General features: G+C 44.8%; 1 protein-coding gene across 2 annotated transcripts in view; it reads left to right on the top strand.

The window, feature by feature from the left end:
- The window catches only part of SYN2 (synapsin II), a 427,960-nt gene that overhangs the window by 209,940 nt on the left and 198,005 nt on the right, over positions 1-20,015 (top strand). For both annotated transcript variants that reach the window (XM_050957819.1, XM_050957820.1), the window contains exon 2: positions 19,946-20,003. In XM_050957819.1, the coding sequence (XP_050813776.1) occupies positions 19,946-20,003 (58 nt within the window). The remainder of the gene's footprint in view (positions 1-19,945; positions 20,004-20,015) is intronic.

Here is a 20,015-nt window from a genome sequence, read left to right as displayed (position 1 = left end):
AAAGGCCACTAAAAAATTTCAAAGTAATGACAGCCTTTTGGTTGGGCTGTCCACAGGGCTGGAGTGGGCAGGTGCACGGAGCCTCCCCCAGCATTCTTACATGTCTGGATAAGGAGCATGTGGAACATGGTGAGGGGTGACGGTGGTTATACAGGGGCTGCAGCAGCACTCTGTGATCCTGCTGCTGTTCCTGAAGCTCCACCAGACGCTGGAGCATGTCAGTTTGATCACGCAGTAGCCCCAGAGTTGCATCCCGCCACCGCTGATCTTCCTGCCTACACGTCTGATCTTCCTGCTGCCACCTCTCATCTCGAGTGTCCCTCCTGTCTTTACGTTCACTGGAATCTTTCCTGTAATTTGATACCACATCCTTCCATTCATTCAGATGAGCTCTTTCATTGCGGGTCACTTCCATGATTTCTGAGAACATTTCGTCTCGCATCTTTTTTTTTCGCCATCTTATTTGAGATAGCCTTCGGGATGGAGTAGGGAGGCTTTGCAGCCGCGTGAGGGAGGGAAAAAAGGGAGAGAAGTATTTAAAAAGATACATTTTACAGAACAATGCTTATATTCTTTCATGGTGAACAACACTATTCAACTTACATAGCACATGTGATTTGACTACAAGGTCGCATTTTGCATCTTAATATTGAGTGCCTGTGGCTCTGAGATCTCACAGACTCAGGTCCAGGCAGCAGAATTCGGCTTGCATGCAGCCATGGTAAGCCATTGTCTTCTGCAGCCTTCATATATCCAGCGCCCTCCTTTAACAAATAGCAAGCAAAGCCCGTTCAGTGCTGCTGCTTTCGTGTTAATTTGCAGCAGCAGAAACCACACACCCCCATCCAATTCTCTGGGATGATTGCTTTACGCCTTCTCCCACTGCGTGGCTGGTATCATGGAAGATCACTGCTAAACACCCACCCCTACCGCGTGGCTGGTAATGGAAGATCCCTGCTACCAAAACACGAAAAAGCTCAGCACCAATCACCCGTCCCCCTGCTTGGCTACCTGCAAGGAAGGATTTCTTTTAAGCAACAGGCAAACAGCCCAGTAGGAATGGCCATCTCTGTCCCCTTAATTAAATTCTGGAATTTCAACCAGGTTACCATGAACGACATCACTCTCCTGAGTGTTGATTACAGATTGCTCTCGCCCCTCGCTCCACCGATATGGCCACCAGGTGCCCGTTATCTACCGGGTAATGAGCGTTGGAATAGGGCGGAGGTTCGATCACTGGATGCCCTGGGGGGGGGGTGACAAGTGCCCAAGGGTAGTGACGGGGATAACGCAAGCAATCAGTCGTAGTGTTAAAGATTAAGGATTTATTAAATGAGTCACAGATAAGAATAAGGGATAACACAATTAGTTACAGCTTGGGCTTACAATATAATACTAGAACAAATAACACAAACACTACAATTACAAATAGAAGCTGGCCCTGGTATTTTTCTAAGTCCCAGTAATTATTCAGGTCGTCCCAGGGGTTAGTAAAAGTGATATTGGTATTATTAGTAATCATAAATGCAGCAACTAATCTTATTAAACACAAATTGCGAGGCTCAACTGGTCCCCCTTGCGTTCAAGGTTTCCTGGTCAACGGGTTTCCCTAGCAGGAGCCTTGGGGCGGCTGGAACCAGTCTCTGCCTCTTATCTAGCAATACAGATATACAGATATCCTTAACAGCTAATCTTACTTACACATACAAACCACGAAAGTTTCATTACGGCCGGCAAGCAGTCAGGCTCTGGGAAACGCGTGAGCCAGGAGAGAGAGTTCCAGGTTGATCAAGCCTGGATACGGTTCGACGGGAATTCGATTTCTCTCTGCCCGTCCCCGGGGGGGGCCAACAATATATAACGAATTTTTCGTCATAATTTATAATAAGCCAATTGCAGGGTCGCGAGTGGCTCATGCCCATACAAGGGAGGCAATCGGCCCCCAGCATCTCTACTCAGGAAGCAACCGTCTGGGGGAAACTTCCCCTCCTCAGGTCGGCCGACCGCAAGGTGCTGTTTCCTGTTACAAGTTCTGCTTTCTGAGCAGCTATGTGATCAGTGGCAGTTCTGGGGGCTGGGGGAAAATTCCGTTGGGGGGTGGAGGCCGAAGCACTTGTTGTATGGCCCTGGGGCCAAACTTGGGGGTCTAACATGCCCCCATGCTCCGGCCGACAACGCCCAACATACCTAAACCTCAGTGTCCGAGTCAGCGTCCGCTCCTACGAGCGGACGCGTCTCAGTGGCCGAGGCAATAAGGGCACTTCCCACCATCCGCCGAACACAGGCCTTAACAAAAGCACACCCGAGGCAGAGGAGGCAGAGGCCCACCACAAGCGACACAAAAAGGGCCTGAAAATAAGACTTATAGGCTCCAAGGCCCAGCCACTCCAGCCATGACCAGAAGCGGAAGGTCTCTCTGGACTCACGCACAGCAGTTCCCAAGGCCTGAAGGTCATTAATCACTTCAGTTAAGTTTCCAGAAATAGAAGACAGAGAGATACAGCACTTATCTTTAAACTGTGGATACATAGATATGAGGGTTTCACAAAAATCCCGTGATTGCAACAAAAATTGTATCATTAAGCGATTCTGAAAAGAATAATCTGCTAATTCACCTAATCGCTGATTAACTAAGCTAAAGCCCTTTGCAGTGGTGTTGGCTAGCGTTTCTATAGCTAACGATTGGAATAATACTTGCTCACGCAATAACATATATCCCACGGGGTTAAATGAGACCACTGAAGATACTACAGAGGACAACGCACCCTTTGCCCTCTCCCACCATCCCCAAGAACGTCGAACCCGCCCGGCTGAACTGGGCTGCCAGGTCTTAACATAAATGCCACCTCCTTTTATTAAAATAGAACCAATGGTACATACACCTCTAGGATTTGGAGGAAGCACCGCATAGGCTGCCTTGCCACACAGCCAAAAGTGCCTGGGTCTGAGGAACCAAGGGGAAAAGGTCGAGTCCTGACATGCCGAGCCTCCCTTAAAAACTAACTTCTTAATGTGGCTGTGGGATAGATATGTGTGTTTAAGGGGCTGATAGAAGTTTTTGCCGTTATAAGTGTTGCCGCCGGACCCAATTTTCCGGCCGCGGTTACTGGCATAAAATGGGAGGTGGGGACGTACGATTGAAAATAGGGCTGCTGGCCCGTCTCATTTCCATCTACCAGCTGCCACTGGGAACAATTGGGGTAGGCCCCAACCAACTAGTTTCTGTTCGATTATGTCCCAAAAAGGCCCAACAGTGGGATGCCATGGCCTTTCCCAGGTGACAAGGGGAGTGGGCCCATACGACGTACCCTAATTTCATTAAAAATAGGAAAAACAAGGGGGGAAATGGGGTCAAAAAAGATCATTTGTGCAACCTGTCCATTGTACGGTGGGGAGCCACTGAGCAAAGGGGGAAGAACAATTGAGGGGATTATTACTACTACTAAAGTTAAACACTAACGGCAATAAATCAAACAAAGGCCTATTTACAGACAGCCTGTTGGAACATGCAAGACAGTTATCAGAGGTCAGCGAAGATAAGTCGATGTTTCCTCCCAGGGCTTCCTGGATCCAATAGGCTGCGAACAGAAGCTGATGGATATTTTCGCCCACACGATACCGTCTCGGGTTCAGCAGAGGTGGGTCCCTCTGATCGTTGTTCTGGCCTCCCGCCGCTATGGCGAACTGTAAGACAGAACAGAAGGCGGCCTTATTGGCCCCCGTTAGTTCGTTCCTGATTCGGAACGCTTGCTTATCCAGTTATGATGGACCAAGGTGTGGGTGCCCCGGGCATCCACAATCGTGTAGGTGTTAGGATATTTACCTGCACTTACAATTTGGGCAGCGTAGGGTTCTCGGTGACCTGAGGCCTGTGGCTCAGCCACCCAGACTAGTTGGTCAGGCTGATATACGGGAGTCCAGGGGCCTCTAGGTCTGGGGCTGATTTCAGGCCAACGAGAATAGTTTGCATTGAGAGAGATTAGAACCTGCGGTAATAGTGCACTCCAACCCTTATAGTCAGCGTTGGGATTAACTGAACGTATCATGGTTTTCAGAACCCCGATTTTCCGCTCTACAACACCATTACTTTCGGGGTGATACTTCAAGTGAATATGGAGGGAAGCCCCCCATCCCAGCACTAATGCTTCAAAACGTTTGCTGGTAAACGGGGGTCCTCCATCTGCTTGAACTTCGGAGGGCACACCCCATGCTGCGGCTACCTGTTGCAGTGCCCCAGCCACAGCCGCAGCCGTGGTGGTGTTCAGAGGGATGCAGTGAGTTTGACGGGAGCCCAAATCTACCACTACCAGAGCCTTTGGGTGGCGACGGGCTCCAGGTAGGGGTCCCATTAAATCTATTTGCCACACCGCGCCAGGAGGGAAATACTCCGCAGCGTACGCCCACCGCTCGTAACGCGGGCGGTTTTGGGACTTGATTTGTGCACACTTAAGGCAGGACTGCACAATTCTTTCACAGTCCTGCCGCCGTACCTCAGGTTTTCCCTGAGCACCTAGGGCTAACTGATTGTATAGGCGGCCGCTAGGCAAATGCCCCCAATCCTCATGAAGCCATTGGAGGAATGGGTCGGTGTTTAGCTGGGGCTGCTGCCCCAGGCACACTTGGGGGGCTTGAATTTCCCTCATTCTGTGATCCAATTCGGAGTGGAGGGGATTAGAGTCAGGACGATGTGACGGGCAATGGGTTATAAACCAGGGCCGGGAGAACTTACGTACGAGGTCAAAAATAGTCTCCCACAGTGGCATGAACGCTGTGGGGTTAGCCTCTCCCGTGAGGATGCTGAGACAAAATTGTGAGTCTATACCCAATACGACCTGAGCAGAAACGGAATGGGCCTGGGTAACGTGCTGGGCAGCGAGAAGGACCCCATGGACTTCGCTATGCTGGGCCGATGAACCCGGGGGAAGGAGATCAACCTGGAAATGGTCACATTTAGCACAGAGAACTCCTGCCCGGGGGGTCGGGGAAGTGCCCCCGTCGGACACAATCCAGGGGTCATATTTTGTTTCTATACACAAGGGCTCCGAGGCCGCTGGGAATCGGACATCGTTTGGCAGCGATTTAAGCGTCCATTCCCGCCACGTGATTTCCCCCAAATAACACAGCTGTTGCCACGTTAGGCTGGTCCCGTGAAAACTGGGAGGGGGCAGCCGCGTGAGCCATGGAATGAGGTGTACCTCGGGGCCGATCAGGGTCCCTTTACTAGATAGCGGGGCCCAAATGCGTGCCTCGCCTGCGGCTAGTAACATAAGTCCTATGGGTCCATATCGATACTGAGGACCCTTGAGCCGTCGGGCCCAGTTATAGACCGGTTGCCCGTCTTGTGATACCGAGTACCCATAGTGATGTTGTGTAAGGAACAGGGTAATGATAAAAGGTGAATCCCTTTTATATCGCGCTAGCCGTGGGTTAGAGGCAAACCAGGTGGCTATTCGTTCCAAGCTCTTTTGGGCCTCAGGACTCCATATTTCCCGTTTCCGTTTGGACGAGAGGGGTTCCTGGATCGTTTCCAGGTCTACAAGGTGTTTATCTGGAATGAAGTGTCGGTGATAATTAATCAGGCCTAAAAGTCTCTGTAGTTGCTTTTTATTCTCGGGTGGGTCTTTAACCCAAGGGTCTAAAATCCCCGAGGTGGGTTGGCCACAGTTATAGGGGTCATAATGTTGGCCTAAGAAGGAAAAGCTTTGAGAGGGCACGAGGTGGCTTTTTCTCTCATTAATTCGCCACCCATTGGCCCTTAGTTCGGCTACCACGGTGTTAGTTACGTGTTGGACTATGTGTTCGTTGGGCCCAATTATAATTATATCGTCCACATAGGCTAGAATGGTGGTGCCCCCAGTGGCTTCTACCCCCTTTAAGGTTTTTTGCAAGAGCGGCCGTGGCCAAGGCGGGGGAATTACAGAACCCTTGAGGGCACACCTTCCACTGATACTGTGCGCCCTGGAAAGCAAAATTTAGGATTTGGGGTTTGTCCTCCAACGGGATTTGATAGAACATATCCTTTAAATCTAGGGTGCAGGCCCACCTCCCACTGGCATCGCTTAGCTGTTGCCGTATTTCTGGACTGGTGGCTGGGCCTGCGAATGGGAGGTGTCGGACTCGGCTATTTGCCTGTCTATAGTCAATGACCAGTCGAAATTCAGAGGGGTTGCCGGGCTTGGGGATACCCCAGCCGGGAGATAGATAATTTGACGCGGTCGCCTGTGCTATCCGTCCCTCCTTTAATAATTGATCGAGGAGTTGCTTAATCAGGGGGATGCCTTCAGGCTTCGTGGGAATGGGAGAGAATTTCCATGAACTGTTATTAACAAGCTCGGGGCAATAAGGGGGGGGGGGGCTTCGGGCGACAGGGTGACAGGCAGAGCCTGACAGACTTGTTTTTGTAATCGCAGTCGTTTTATATCCCCAACCCCCAACAAATTTGTTCCTCCCAACAAAGCCTTTACTTTTCGCTTATACCCCTTATGAATCAAAGTAAAGCTGACTACAGGCTTTTCTTCAATACTGTTAAGACCCTGAATAAACATAGTAGAACTTGTGGGTACATGGGGCACATCGGATTTTATAACAGAGATTTGAGCTCCGGTGTCCAACAAAAAAGATACAGGGGTATAAGGGGGTTTGGGACCGGCTACCAATAGGGTGTGATATGGTCGATCATCCCAAGTGTCTGTGGAGGCCGGGGCGCACCCGGCCTCTACTCGTTTTTTGTTCTCAAATAGTCATCCCAGTCCTTCCATCCTAACTGTTTCCCCAAATCTTGCTGCTGGGAAGCGGACATCTTCCGCAGTGCTTCCTTGGGGATCCCCTTATGTAACAGGAACCCAAAAAGTGCTTTTTCAGCCTTGGTTCGTTCAGGGTGTTTATGCTGACCCTTGTTAACAGGGCTCTCAGCTGGAAGGGCTGAAATGGGGTTCTTCGGGGCTGGTGGCATTCGGAGCCGGGACACGGCCTCATATAAGGTAATAAGGGGTTGCCCAACCCAACCATGCAACAGCAGGAGTCCCCCTGTGTCAATCGGTGGGGCGCCATCTACGGCCAAGTCCACCGCGTCCCGTTGGACCGGAATTTGAGTGGGATCTGTGACATAAATAAAGGGGACACCTGACTGAACCTGTTGCTGGTCTAAATTTAACGGTACCACTTGTGGGTTCCACACTATGATGGACGCTCCGGCAATAGCCCAGATGATCTCATGGGGTGTATTTACGCTGCCGGGAGGTACATACAGTCCCTTAAAACTGCCTTTCATGGCCAAGACGGCCGCGGCCGGGGTGGTGAGCGGCCATACCTCATTTCCCAAGAGATGATGACCCGGGAACCCCGACGCCCAATTGGACGTTTTGGCCAGAACAGCGGCTTCCTCCCTATCCACCATCTCTGCCCCGTGATCCAGGGCCAGACGACCCAGCCACACTAGGGGTGCCTCGCCCTCCCTGCGCCTTGTGTCTGCTAAGAATTCCTTCATCTCCGCCTTGGTGCGAGTTCGGTACTCGGTAGTCGTAACTGTCTGACCTGTATAATAATCCACCTTACTTTTGGTGATAGCAACAGGCATGGCCTCCATCTGCCCCCTCTTCTCAGGCGCAGGTGGGGCTGAGGGGAGTGCGGGATAAATTAAAGGGCAAGGGGGGGCTTCATAAGGGGGTGGTCTCCCATCCTCCTGCTCTTTGCCACTTATCTCACACTCTGCGCTGTCGGTGTCGTTAGCAGCGGCTTGTTTAGCAGCAAACATAGTGGTTCCATGAAGGACCGCACAGAGGTCCAGCGCTTTGTTTAATGCGCTGAACAAGACTGTGGACTCGTCTTCCGACTTATACTCATCTGGTCTAAGTTTCTTTGTCCGCCTGGTCTGTTCCAATTCCTTCACTAAGTGGACTAACAACCCGTGGGCTGGATCACCCGGCTGTACCCGGGGCGGGGGTATGAGTTTGGGAACGGTGGCCCCGGATCTTTTTATGATACGGCTACACTCCTTCCAAATGCCAGACGGTGTCTCGGTCCGACTAGTCTCCGCAACCCCCGTGCACTGGGGTTGCAGGGAACTATCGGCCGGCTGACATTTAAAGGTAGGATGGCAATAGAGGAGACATCCTACGGCAGGCAGGGTTAATGAGGTTGTATAGCTTTTTGACCCTGACCCTGATTCTATAATACAAATCCAATCTAGGGTGGGCTTAGCAGACTGTCTGCTGGCCACTTGGTGAAATTGCAGGTGTTGAAATTGCTCGAGCTCAGATTGTTCACGGTCCCCACTACACCACGGGCACTGACCCTCCCGAAGGCATCCTGTTCGTGACGCCATGTTGATTACAGATTGCTCTCGCCCCTCGCTCCACCGATATGGCCACCAGGTGCCCGTTATCTACCGGGTAATGAGCGTTGGAATAGGGCGGAGGTTCGATCACTGGATGCCCTGGGGGGGGGTGACAAGTGCCCAAGGGTAGTGACGGGGATAACGCAAGCAATCAGTCGTAGTGTTAAAGATTAAGGATTTATTAAATGAGTCACAGATAAGAATAAGGGATAACACAATTAGTTACAGCTTGGGCTTACAATATAATACTAGAACAAATAACGCAAACACTACAATTACAAATAGAAGCTGGCCCTGGTATTTTTCTAAGTCCCAGTAATTATTCAGGTCGTCCCAGGGGTTAGTAAAAGTGATATTGGTATTATTAGTAATCATAAATGCAGCAACTAATCTTATTAAACACAAATTGCGAGGCTCAACTGGTCCCCCTTGCGTTCAAGGTTTCCTGGTCAACGGGTTTCCCCTAGCAGGAGCCTTGGGGCGGCTGGAACCAGTCTCTGCCTCTTATCTAGCAATACAGATATACAGATATCCTTAACAGCTAATCTTACTTACACATACAAACCACGAAAGTTTCATTACGGCCGGCAAGCAGTCAGGCTCTGGGAAACGCGTGAGCCAGGAGAGAGAGTTCCAGGTTGATCAAGCCTGGATACGGTTCGACGGGAATTCGATTTCTCTCTGCCCGTCCCCGGGGGGGGCCAACAATATATAACGAATTTTTCGTCATAATTTATAATAAGCCAATTGCAGGGTCGCGAGTGGCTCATGCCCATACAAGGGAGGCAATCGGCCCCCAGCATCTCTACTCAGGAAGCAACCGTCTGGGGGAAACTTCCCCTCCTCAGGTCGGCCGACCGCAAGGTGCTGTTTCCTGTTACAAGTTCTGCTTTCTGAGCAGCTATGTGATCAGTGGCAGTTCTGGGGGCTGGGGGAAAATTCCGTTGGGGGGTGGAGGCCGAAGCACTTGTTGTATGGCCCTGGGGCCAAACTTGGGGGTCTAACACTGAGGATAACACAGCGAGATAAAGAACGGATGTTGCTTGAATGCCAGCAATCACTGGGACCATACGCAGCTAGGCTTTGTCATGCAATAATACCAGATTATTTGCTACATACATGGTATGGTCAAGTGTCCTACCATGGAGGATGGAATAAGGCTGCCCTGCCCAGAAACCTTCTGCAAAGGCTTTTGGAGTACCTCCAGGAGAGCTTCATGGAGATGTCCCTGGAGGATTTCCGCTCCATCCCCAAACATGTTAACAGACTTCTCCAGTAACTGTACTGGCCGCGAATGCATCCCAAGTCCTCAGGGCAAATTAATAAGTAAAAAAGCTTGCTTTTAAACCATGTTTTATATTTACAAAGGTACACTCACCAGAGGTCCCTTCCATGGCTTCATTGTGTGGGATAGTGGCTTGGGAGGGCTGGGAGGGTAATCCCATCAGGCTGAGAAAAAGCTCCTGGCTATTGGGGAGAACGGAGTGCTGTGTGCTCTCTGCATGCTCGTCCTCCTCTTCCTTCTCCTCATCTTCCCCGTCCGCAGAATCCTCAGGCATGGCTGAGATTACCACCCCCACCTCGGAATCCACGGACAGGGGTGAGGTAGTGGTGGCAGACCCGCCCAGAATTGCATGCAGTTCAGCATAGAAGCGGCATGTTTTCGGCCCTGCCCCGGACCTTCCGTTTGCTTCTTTGGTTTTCTGGTAGCCTTGTCTGAGCTCCTTAACTTTCACATGGCACTGTGTGTGGCCTTTCTCCATCATGGCCTTGGAAATTTTTTCAAATGTTTTTTCATTTCATCTTTTGGGATGGAGTTCTGTTAGCACGAAATCCTCTCCCCATCCTCTCCAGCATACTTCCCATGCGGTCCATGCTGAAGCTCTTTTTCGATTCTCAGGAGACAGCATTGTTACCTGTGCTGATGACCTCTATGTGGTCACCTGTGCTGGTGAGCTCTCCACGCTGGGCAAACAGAAAATGAAATTCAAAAGTTCGCGGGGCTTTTCCTGTCTACCTGGTCAGTGCATCCGAGTTCAGATGGCTTTCCAGAGCGGACACAATGATGCACTGTGGGATACTGCCCGGAGGCCAATACTGTCGATTTGCGGCCATACTAACCCTAATCTGACATGGCAATACCGATTTCACCACTACTCCTCTCGTCGGGGAGGAGTACAGAAACCGGTTTAAAGAGCCCTTTATATCGATATGAAGGGCTTTGTTGTGTGGACGAGTGCAGGGTTAAATCGGTTTAACGCTGCTAAATTTGGTTTAAATGCGTAGTGTAGACCAACGTGTCATCAAATGGTTCTTTTGTTGACATTGTTTTAAAAGAATGTGTGAGCAGGTAGATTTTGAAGAAATGCTTATTGTTAGCTGTGGTGTAATTCTTCTTCAATACTGAACATATTATTGTTACCTGTGGTGTAATTCTTCTTCAATACTGAACATATTATTGTTACCTGTGGTATAATTATTGTTAGCTGTGGTGTAATTCTTCTTTGATGCTGAAAAATATCATAGTTTCTTCCTGCCTGAATCTCTGTAAAAGTCATTCTAAAGGGTAGCTACTGCCTAGAGGTTATACCTTAATAACTACACAAAATACGGTGCCAAAAACAATAGACGGGTGATTTCTGATGATTTTTACTTCTCAGGGGTGAGTTTAAGTTTGTTGAGTGTTTTAAATTCAGCTTGGTGGATGAAAGTCCATAACTTTCACAAAAATATATATTAATGTTGGCTTTGGAGAAATTTTCCTCTGCCAGTAAATGATATTAAGCAAATTTATGCTTAAGACATAAGAAAGCATTGAAATGAAAGAGAGCACTGAGGCGGGGAAGAGAATGTGTGCATGCCTGCTAGAAAATACTTATTTCCAGGTCTTCAGCACACCTTTCAGAACCTATCATTTCAAGGGAGCAGGGTGTTCCAGTGGACAGGGACTCAGGATACATACATTTTATTCCTGATTGCCATGTATCTTGGGCAAATTACTTAACTTCCAGGTGCTAAGACTCATAGACTTTAAGGCCAGCAGGGGCCGTCATGATCATCTAGTCTGCTCTCCTGCACATTGCAGGCCATAGCAGCTCACCAATCCACTCCTGTAATAGACCCATAACTTGGGCTGAGTTACTGAAGTCCTGAAATCATGATTTAAAGATTTCAAGTTACAAAGAATCCACCATTTTACACTAATTTAAACCTGCAAGTGACCCCGGCGCCATGCTGCAGAGAAAGTCCAAAAAACTCCAGGTTCTCTGACAATCTGACCTCATGAAAATTCCTTCCCAACCCCAAACATGGCAGTCTATTGGAACCTGAGCATTTCGGCAAGACCCAACAGCCAGACACTGGGAAAGAATTGTCTTTAGTATCTTAGAGCCCTCCCCATCTAGTGACCCATCACTGGCTATTGGGGATATTTGCTCCTAGCAGTCACAAATTGGATATATACCATTCTAGATTTCATCATACCATCACCTCAATAAACTTATGAAGCTCAATCTTGAAGCCAGTTAGGGTTTTTGCCGCCACTGCTCCCTTTGGAAGGCTGTTCTTGATCTTTACTCTTCTGACTGTTAGGAACCTTCAAGCATAAACTTGTTGATCACCATTGATATCCATTTGTTCTTGTGTCAGCACTGAGACTTAACTTAACTCCTCTCCCTTCCTAGTATTTATCTTTCTGATGTATTTTTAGAGAGTAATCATATCTCCCCTCAGCCTTCTTTTGGTTAGGCTAAACAAGCCAAGCTCTTTGAGTTTCCTCTCATAAAGTTGGTTTTCCATTCCTCTGATCATCCTAGTAGCCCTTTTATTCACCTGTTCCAGTTTGAATTCACCTTTCTTTAAAACGGAAGACCAGAATTGCATACAGTATTCCATATGAAGTCTCATCAGTGCCTTGTATAATGATACTCAACATACTTCCTGCTAAAAATACCTTGGATCCTAGGATCACGTTAGCCTTTTTCATGACCACATCACATTGGCAGTTCGTAGTCATCCTGTTATCCCAGGGTTGTGAGTTCAATCCGTGAGGGGGCCACTTAGGGATCTGGGGCAAAAATCAGTACTTGGTCCTGCTAATGAAGGCAGGGGGCTGGACTCCATGACCTTTCAAGGTCCCTTCCAGTTCTAGGAGATAGGTATATCTCCAATTTTTTTTAAACCAGTACATCCAGATCTTTCTTATCCTCTGTCATTTCCAGTTGATATGTCTCTAGTTTACAGCAATAATTCTTATGGTTAGTCTCTATGTGTATAACCTTGCACTTTGCACTATTAAATTTCATCCAATTTATATTACTCCAATTTTCAAAGTCATTCACATCTTCTTGTATGATATTCTGGTTCTCCTCCATATTGGCAATACCTTTCAACTTTGTGTCTTTTGTAATTTTGTTAGCACACTTCTACTTTTTGTGCCAAGGTCATTAAGAAAAATGTTAAAGATTGGTCCCAAGACTGATCCTTGAGGAACACCACTAGTAACTTCCTTCCACCCTGACAGTTCACCTTTCAGTGTGTCCACTGTAGTCTCACCTTTAACCAGTTCTTTATCCACCTTTCAATTCTCATATTAATCCGCATCTTCTCCAGTTTAACTAATAATTTCCAATGTGGAACTGTATCAAAAGCCTTACTGAAATCCAGGTAGATTAGATCTACTGCATTTCCTTTGTCTAAAAAATTAGTTATCTTCTCAAAGAAAGATGATCAGCTTAGTCTGGCACTATCTGCCTTTTGTAAAACCGTGTTGTATTTGATCCCAGTTACTGTTTACCTCAATGTTTTTTACTGTTTTCTCTTTCAAAATTTGTTCTAAGACTTTGCATACAATTGAGGTTAAACTAACAGACATGTAGTTTACTGGATCAGTTTTTTTCCCCTTTCTTAAAAACAGATACTATATAAGCAATCCTCCTGTCATAGGGTATGACCCTGATTTCACAGATTCATAAAAAATCTGTGGTATTGGGGTTACAATTTCATGTTCTGGTTCTTTTAGTATTCAGGCCCTGCAATTCAGTCCCCTTAATATGTTTGAGTTTGACTTCTACCTCTGATGAGGTAATTTCTACTTCCATATCCTCATTTTCATTAGCTGCCCTGCCACTACCCCTAAGCTCCTCAGCACCCTTATAAAAAACTCAGGCAGAGTATTTGTTTAGGTGTTGGGCCATGCCTAGATTACCTTTAATCTCCACCCCATCTCAGTGCTTAGCGATCCCATTTCTTCTTTCCCTGTTTTCTTTTTATTTATATGGCTATAGAACAAGAGTGGGCAAACTTTTTGGCCTGAGGGCTGCATCGGGTTTCCAAAATTGTATGGAGGGCCGTTTAGTGGAAGCTGTGCCTCCCCAAACAGCCAGGCGTGGCCCAGCCTGGCCCCACCCCCTATCCAACCCCTCCTGCTTCTCGCCCCCTGATGGCCTCCCCCAGGACTCCTGTTCCATCCAACCCCCCCATTCTCTGTCTCCTGACAGTCCCCAGAACCCCTGCCCCTGACTGCCCCCCCACCACCCCATCCAACTCCTGCCTCATCCAACCACCACTTCTCCCTGTCCGTTGACCACCCCTGGAACCCCTGCCTCTGACTGCCCCCCTGCCGCCCCATCCAACCCCCCTTCTTCCTGACTGCCCCCTGCGGAACCCTGCCCCATTCAACCTCCCTGTTCCCCTCCCTCTGACCGCCCCGACCCCTATCAACCCCCCTGCCCACCTGACCACCACCCAGAGTAAGTGATTAATACCTGAGGAGCAAACAGGGGGGAGGGATAGCTCAGTGGTTTGAGCATTGGCCTGCTAAACCCAGAGTTGTGGGCTCAATCCTTGAGGAGGCCATTTGGGGATTGGTCCTGCTCTGAGAAGGGGGTTGGACTAGATGATCTCTTGAGGTCCCTTCCAACACTAATAATCTATGATTCTAACAATGAGGACTTCTGAAAATCTCACCCCAGTTACCATTTGTATCATTTTAAGCCTCATTTCTGCTTTGCACACGTGCATAACTTTATGCATGGCAGTGGATTCAAAGGGACTAGTCACATGCACAATGTTAAGTTTTAGCATAAGTTTGCAGGATAGGTCCCTGAACTATATATTTTTTAAGTTATACCTATGTCCAGAGATCTATTGTTTTCTATGTGCAATAGATGTTAAAATATAGAGTATGTCTTTCCAAGACCTCTGCGACTTAGACTTCAGTCTTAAATTAGTTTTAAAATCTGAATATTGATATGTGCAACCTTCTCATTCATCATTATGTAGGAATTGCATTAATTAGCTAATATAAGGGTTTGAGTGGTGACTTGCAGTTATGGAAGCTGGACTATTGTGGCTTGCAAAACTGACTCAGGAAAATACATGTATCTTCATACTGTCCCTTTTTTTCCTCCAGAAGGGAACCCTGCTATTCTTCTGTTTAATCAATACCTTAGTTCGGGTTTGTAATCAGGGCCAGTTGTCATGCTTTCTTGCTCTATAGGGGATGCTTTGTGATATGATCAGGTGCTATAGAAATGTATATTCTTGTTTACATAATTTGGGGGTCCAGTGTAATGTCCCTATGTTAAAAGGAAAACATTGCAGGGCTTTCTTATTTATTCAGGTGTTGTTGGCAGTGTTGTTGTTGTAGTCATGTTGGTCCCAGCATATATGAGAGATAAGGTATGTGAGATAATATCTTTTATTGGACCAACTTCTGTTGGTGAGAAAGACAAGTTTTGGGGAGCTTACGTAACGCTCACCTGAAGAAGAGCTCTGTGTGAGCTTGAAAGCTTATCTCTTTCATGAACAGAAGTTGGTCTGAAAAAATATGTTACCTTACCCACCTTCTCTCTCTTATTTATTCAGCATATTTTTAAATTTTCACTACTTCATTTATTGCTGTTGCCAAAGCTGCATAGCTAGCACTTAGCTCACATTCAGCTGCATCTCTGACAACTATATTGCACAGTTGTGTGATTTTAAAGACATGAGATTTTACCCAGAATATGAAACATGTAAATATTTTTGTTCATTTTCAGAAGATCCTGTATGTAAGTGCTGATGCTGACAACTTCAGTAGAGGACATAAATATTAATACCTGTCCATTTCCTGTACATTATGTTCTGGCAAGCAGTTGTTTATACAGTTACTTTTTTCTTTCTCTATTAAATTATCCATCATTCTTCTCCCCTACACACTAGCGCATTACACTATCAACACTGAGCTGCTATTTTTTACTTTCCTCTGATGCAGTATGTTTTGTTAATCTGACAGCTAACAATACTCTTTAAAAAAAATCTTGTCTAGAAATCCTAGCCTTGGTCTCACCTTACCTATCTTCCATGGAAATGTGTCAGTAGCTGTAATGGAGAGATTCACACTCATTGCCAAAAGTGATAAGACACTATGGGAATTTCCAACTGTACTTAAGCGAAACTTTGTAAATAAACCACCACCGCCATAGTATGAGCTAATTCTTTCCATCTCCTTTTTTTTACTACAAGAACATGAATTTAATAAATGACATAACTGCACATTTCTTATGTTAGCATACTCGGAATAATTAAGGTAGGGTGGTACTGCATTTTCTGGGAATTGAGGGGTACGTTTAAATTTGAATTAGATCCTAGTGCACAGCCAATAAACACATTAAAAATTGCCCAGTGTTTAATCATCTGATACTAGGGAACCATGACCATAATGTATGTTTTAGTGAAATTCAAAGCAGACTCTTTCAGTGTACTGTAAAATGTTGAGAGAGGGTATGTATGGCACACTGCAGTTTTTAATGCTACTATGGAATTAAGTCACTTAAAGTATTTCCAGTTCCATCGTGTTTAACATTTGTTGTCACACACCAGATGGCATCACTTAGCACTTACTATTACTGTTTATTTTCAAAGCTGAAGTCATTTGTTGAAATGTGAATCATGCCAGAGATCAGTTGTTTAATGATTGCCTCATCCAAAGGATGTTTAAAAAGAAAAGGTGAATCTAATGGACAGTATTTAACCTAAATTGAGATGTAGTACATGTGCCAATATAGAAAATAGATCCCAGTCATCTTGAGAAATAAATGACTCCTGCTGTTTCTTTCAAGGATGAACTTAAAAAAAAACAATTTTACAAACTTTTAGTTCCGTTTCCTCTGCCATGGAATTAATCAGTTCTTGGCATTTGTTAGAGAAAACAGTGTGAGACTGGAGATGTCTTTAAATGGTCTTTTGAAACTTATTCAGAAAGCTGAATCGTGTTCTAAACTTATTTTTCAGTATGCCAAAAGGCAGCCTTGTTGTAACATTAATTTCTGGAACCAATGTAGTTCTATTTAAATTAAGATCATTTTGCACTGTATCACATATCATATTTACCTCATCCATTACTGTAGTGAAAATAAAACACAAAACCCCTTCCTGCTGCTAATGAAATCAACAGGAGTTTTGCAATTGGCGTCTGTGGAGCAGGAATAGACTGTTAGCATTTTGTAAAAGCTAAGTCCCTAATTTTCTAATGGGAACCTGTCTGGGCAATTAAGCTACACACTGCTGTACACATAAGGTCTTTTACTGAGCAGCTGTGAACCTGTGGCTATGCGCCACATCTTTGAAACTCTGCATCTTTGTTCCAATATGAACCTGTTATAGTTTTTTTTCCAGGCCTTATGGGTTCCTTGGATTTGCTGTCATCTTCTGGATGATACAGTACATGAAGACAACCAGAGTTTCTTTGCTACTGTATTAAACTGGTCTGAATTAGCTTTGGTGCATTGTCTTGGGGGGTCGTTAATTAACATTGCAAAAGACAATGAGGCATATACAAGCTTGGGATTCATGGACCCAGAATGCAACCAGGAGCACACAAGTAAATGTTTCACAACATCATATCAATCATTTGGGTAAAAATGTTCAAACATGACATCCATGTCATAAATTGTCTTTGTTGTGCATCTTTGATCACCTTACCTGCTCTCTGATCACTATAGCCCCTATTCAGTTAGTTTTTAAGGATGTGCCTACCTTTAAGCAGGTGAGTAGTTTCATTGAGTTCAGTGGGACTACTCATGTTTAAAGTTAGGCACATCTGTATATATCTTGATGAATTGGAGCCTGTCTCCATTGGTGTTTTCTGTATTCTAGCATTAAAAACCTCTAAGCATCTTCAAGAAGCTGCCATTAATGAATATATTTTCCATGTGTATATATAGAATAGTTTATCTTTTAAAGCTTGCTTATATATGCTATAAGCCCATTTGGGAATGCTGTATTCTGGCCCTTATTCTGATTGGCAAAGAGTTCCCACTTATTGACTACTTATACTAAAGCGAGACTGTCAAAACAAGTCACATTTTGGCCTGAATGTTTTGTACCTTCCATAGTTATAAATACGTCTAACATTGCTATAAATGAAATAAGATAGCAAAAATATATCTATTTTTCAGAATGTTTACTTTGTGCATTTGACAGCATTTTGTGTGAACTCATCTTTACCATTTCCCCGATATAGTTGTTCAATCCGTTTCTCTCTTGATGAGAAAACTTTTATAAAAGCCCATTATACAGTATTTTACAGGAAAATTTAAAAAATAATTTTAGGATACACTGTTTAAAGAATGGTAGATTGTGGAAACTGGATTATTTAAGTTATGGTAATTACAAATAATTAAGTTGACAGCTCTCCTTTAATATGCAAAAAATGTAGTGCTGTGTGCCCTGTATTTAGCCAATTCAAAGATCAGTTACACAGTAACCATATGATATTTCAGAATGTAATTGGAAAGGAATACTTGTGGTTAATAGTAATTTTTTTAGTTAAAAAATTATGGTATTGTATATTTAATTTCTATGTAAATCACTAGCAAAAATGAACCACATAATACCATGTCTACTGAAGATGTACCTACTATAGGGAACGCAATGAAACTGAAACCTGTTACAGCATCAGCAATAGATTTCCATTGCAAATCTGGTGTTCCTTGTTCTCTCCTCACCAGTTATACTTACTGCATGAATTGAAGCATATTTTTTTTCTGCATGCCATAGCACAGTGAAAATTCACTTTATCTGCTCCTTACTGTCTCAGCTATCATCTTTCACTGCTCATAGATACTTGGGAAATATTTTAGCCAGAGACTTTTTTTTAGTTAATTATTAGGGGCCTGATTTGGCTACCACTGAACTCAGTAGTGAAATGTCAGTTACTTCAATGGGAGAATAATTGGGGCAAAGTTAATTAATAAGCTGCTTGCTATACAAAATCCATATCATAATTGTTTTTTCTCAGTAAGAAAGATTTTAGTGTAATAAGTATTGTTGTGGCAGATGTCAGTTATACATTGTGTCCCAAGTTCTTTTTCTTATTGTGATAGCAAGTTTTGACTCTTGGGAAGACATTCTGTGGTGGTGTGGTGGATTATGTAATGGTTTTGTGCAGGAATAGCTTGAGGACAGAGGGAACTGCTTGAGCAGCAGAAGAGTTTGATCTCTGTTTAGAGTCAATTCTTGAGGCAGAGTTGTTCCTTGGGAATCAGGGGTTGGTGTTGAACTGAGATGCCTATAAGAAGTCATTGCTATTTGACCATCTCATTTCAGGACTTGTATCTGTGTATAAATAAAGCAAGTTACATTTGGAATATACCCAGACTCAGCCTTTCTGATTTCTCCTCCACTAGAAACTAACCTGCAAGGCCCTAGACAACTGCTCCCACTCAGCAGAAGGGCAACACTGGTGTCAAACAAGAGACTGATGTAGAAAGGAGGAACAGTATTATAGTGTTGGTATATGCCTTTGGTTTTCTTATTTTAAGAGCTATGAAATTCTGCTTGGAATCCAAGGCTTAATATTTTGGAAATAAAATTAATACTTTGTAATAGAATGACTGTTTAGCATGCCAATTTGAAGTAAAATCCTCCTCCAAAAATATCTGCTAAAAAAACCCAAAGCTAAGTAATACAACAAATACAGAGGAACACATTGTCAAAATGTGTTGGTCCTGTTTTGTCTCTAGTGGAATATAAATATATTTGTAGTATGGTAGGTTGGTGTGATAGTGTTGTAAATTGGTCACCCAGATATTCATTGAGTGTCACATCTAGGGTCATCACTGAAAGTTCATTTAAAAGGCAGGTGACAACTCTTTGACCTTTTGAGCAAGATTTTGCAGAGTTTGTCCTAGTAGAGGCTTCTGAGTAAACTGAGAACATATAGATTGACATGATCCATTGTAGGGCCCTTTTTGCATAAAAGTAAATGGAATTTTGCCATTGTTTTTAATGGAATCAGGATCACATCTTGTCATAAGTAACCATTTTATTATTATAATATATATAGATTAAAGTGTGTTATAACAACAACATTTGGGATACCTCTTGTGGTGGAAGCATACTGATTTTTCTGAGTACCATAACTGAAAGGAAACAGAAGAGATGGCTAGTGTGAGAATATGGGTATGTAAAATAGACCAATGTGAAATAATCAGTTATGTATATATATTTGTAATAAACAGAAAATCATATGAAAACTAAACCTGGTGACTGACTGTCACATGTCCTTTCTCAAGTACACTAATGTGCATTACTGTACATAACTTCATGACATTTTTCCTTTTTCAGGGTCAAGTGCTTTCGTGGGAAAAAGGTCCACGGGGAATATGACATCAGAGTTGAACAGGTAACTAAACTA

This window comes from Gopherus flavomarginatus, chromosome 6 (assembly GCF_025201925.1).
Source record: "Gopherus flavomarginatus isolate rGopFla2 chromosome 6, rGopFla2.mat.asm, whole genome shotgun sequence".
Classification (NCBI taxonomy): domain Eukaryota; kingdom Metazoa; phylum Chordata; order Testudines; family Testudinidae; genus Gopherus; species Gopherus flavomarginatus.
This window is presented reverse-complemented; position numbering and strand designations above follow the sequence as displayed.